Genomic DNA, 2,376 nt, shown 5'->3' on the forward strand with positions numbered 1-2,376 from the left:
TATAATAAAAAATAAATATATATAATAAAAAATAAATTAAAATGAGTGCAAAGAAATTAATTTGCAGTTAAGTTGCGTACAGTACAGTATGTGTGTACTATGCTGCTGCTGATATTTATATTATGCACGCTGTACAAATACACAACAAAAATGACAGCAGAAAAGAGCAGCTGTGTCATTCAGTGTTAACTCAACCAGAGGTCTCTGGTGGAATTGATTTTTTTATGCCAAAGTATGGCAAAAATATGAAATGCCACCGATTAATATTTACGGAGCAGTAGCTACACTATTTTGTAGAGGGGAGTCAAAATGAGATGTTGACCTTTCACCTGGGATTTGGAGGCAAATTGCAGGAGAGGAAAATTATTTTAGAAAGATGGACTTTCTAAAAGATTGACTTTAGCCATTTTTGTTGCATTATATGCCAATTGTGGGGTGGGGTGGGGTGGGGGGAACGGGAAAAGCACTTTTCACATTTCTTCCCCAAAGTTTGCCTGTGACTCAAGGCAATTGAATTTTAAATACTGGTTCTTAACTTTTGGTATCTTCATTTTAAGGACCTATATGGTTTATTTCCAAATATATGGAGGTCGCAGTCTGGCTCCATTGTTGACTAAATGAACCTGAAAAGATTTCCAACACCCACTTGTTTTGTAATCATTGTGTGCCAATGGCAATTTGAAAGTGTTTTCCAGAAGGTGCAATGTTTTCCAGAGAGTTAGCTTTGGCAAGATTCAAACCACCACTCCAAACAAACACCATTTTGGCCACATTTTTTTCGAAATTACATCACACCCATTTGCTCTTGGATTTCACTTGAAGTATATTGGGGCCTTAAATGAGGCGTGTATAGATTAAGTGAGCTTCCACAGTTGCAGTAAAGTTTTAGCGTCTCTGTTTGAGTGAAGCCTGATGTCCTTTTGTGACCGTTCGAGTTTTCTCTGGATGCTGCAAACACAGGAGCGTGTAGGGTGGAATTGACGAGGGACTTTATGAAACCCCCTCTGATCTCCAGATTAGGAATTCAAACTGTACCATGTGACTGGGTCATTCCTGTGAGCTGGTTCTGCTCTTTCTATATGCTGTTTCTTATATTTTCCCAAATGTTGATCTGCTGTTTTTCTGTAAACATCATTTCTTTCTCCCTCAGGGCTCAAGGGACACGCCGGAGGTGGCTGCAATGGCCCTAGCTATACTTTTCATGGCGATCCTCACGCCATGTTTGCAGAGTTCTTTGGTGGCCGTAGCCCGTTCGATCAGTTTTTTGCGTCTGCTGGGGGCGCAGATGATGACATGGACATTGATGACCCCTTTGCAGCCTTCGGAATGGGAGGAATGGGCGGATTTCCCAGATCTTTCAAGTCTCGGGTAGGCGGTGTGCACGGGGGCCGAGTAAAGAAGAAAGATCCGCCAGTAGTGCACGAGCTCAAGGTGAGTCTGGAAGAAGTGTTCTCTGGTTGCACAAAAAAGATGAAGATCTCTCGCAAGAGGCTGAACCCGGACGGCTGCACCGTGCGCACCGAAGACAAGATCCTCACCGTGGACATCAAGCGTGGCTGGAAGGAGGGAACCAAGATTACCTTTCCCAAAGAGGGAGACGAGACGCCAACCAACATCCCTGCCGACATAGTGTTTGTGGTTAAGGACAAGGTTCACCTGGTTTTTAGGAGAGACGGCTCTGACATCATCTACCCTGCAAGGATATCCCTCAGAGAGGTGAGTGTCTAGTGTCTGCTGCTGAGATAAAGTTACTTAACATCCAGTAATATATACCAGTGAACTTTTGTTAAGCTATTGAAAAGTGTTCAATGCAGGGTGTCCGCGGGTCCTTAAAAAGTCTTAAATTCGGATTCGATGGGTCTTCAATATTTTTAGTCACTTTACCGCTAAAATATCTTCAGTCTGACGGACCTAATGACTTTACAATCATTGGACAGACCAAAGATTTTTTCTTCCAAAGTTACTGTGTCATCAGAGAGAATCGCAGTAGCAGAATACAGGTCGAGCTCATAGACTGTATAGGTCGAACTACCTTTTTAATGTTCTCAATAAAAATAATAATAATTTATTAAAATACAATTTTGTGATTAAAACATAAGTGACAAAAAATAACCAGCGAAGCATCGAAACGCGAGAATGATTCTTCTAATTTTATTAGCCTACATTCAATGTAAACAGCAATTGATAATGGATAGTGTATTTCTGGTATCAAGGTCGCCGCGCTGTTGAGGTTCACTCTGTTTGTCTCTTTTGTGAGAAACTTCAGAACAAATGAGCGTGACAGCACACATAAACTCAGAAGAAACACACTGAGGTAAAAATTCAAAATGTTTAGTTTATTTATAGCATGATATAGTCAAGTAACATACCATGACA

General features: G+C 41.1%; 1 protein-coding gene across 1 annotated transcript in view; it reads left to right on the top strand.

Annotated features, from left to right (window-relative positions):
• Positions 1-2,376, top strand: part of LOC107711204 (dnaJ homolog subfamily B member 1-like) — an 8,517-nt gene that overhangs the window by 1,302 nt on the left and 4,839 nt on the right. The window contains exon 2 of the mRNA XM_016516142.1: positions 1,151-1,716. Within this exon, the coding sequence (XP_016371628.1) occupies positions 1,151-1,716 (566 nt within the window). The remainder of the gene's footprint in view (positions 1-1,150; positions 1,717-2,376) is intronic.

Source organism: Sinocyclocheilus rhinocerous, unplaced genomic scaffold, assembly GCF_001515625.1.
Source record: "Sinocyclocheilus rhinocerous isolate Xijiao unplaced genomic scaffold, SAMN03320098_v1.1 scaffold115, whole genome shotgun sequence".
Taxonomy (NCBI): Eukaryota; Metazoa; Chordata; class Actinopteri; order Cypriniformes; family Cyprinidae; genus Sinocyclocheilus; species Sinocyclocheilus rhinocerous.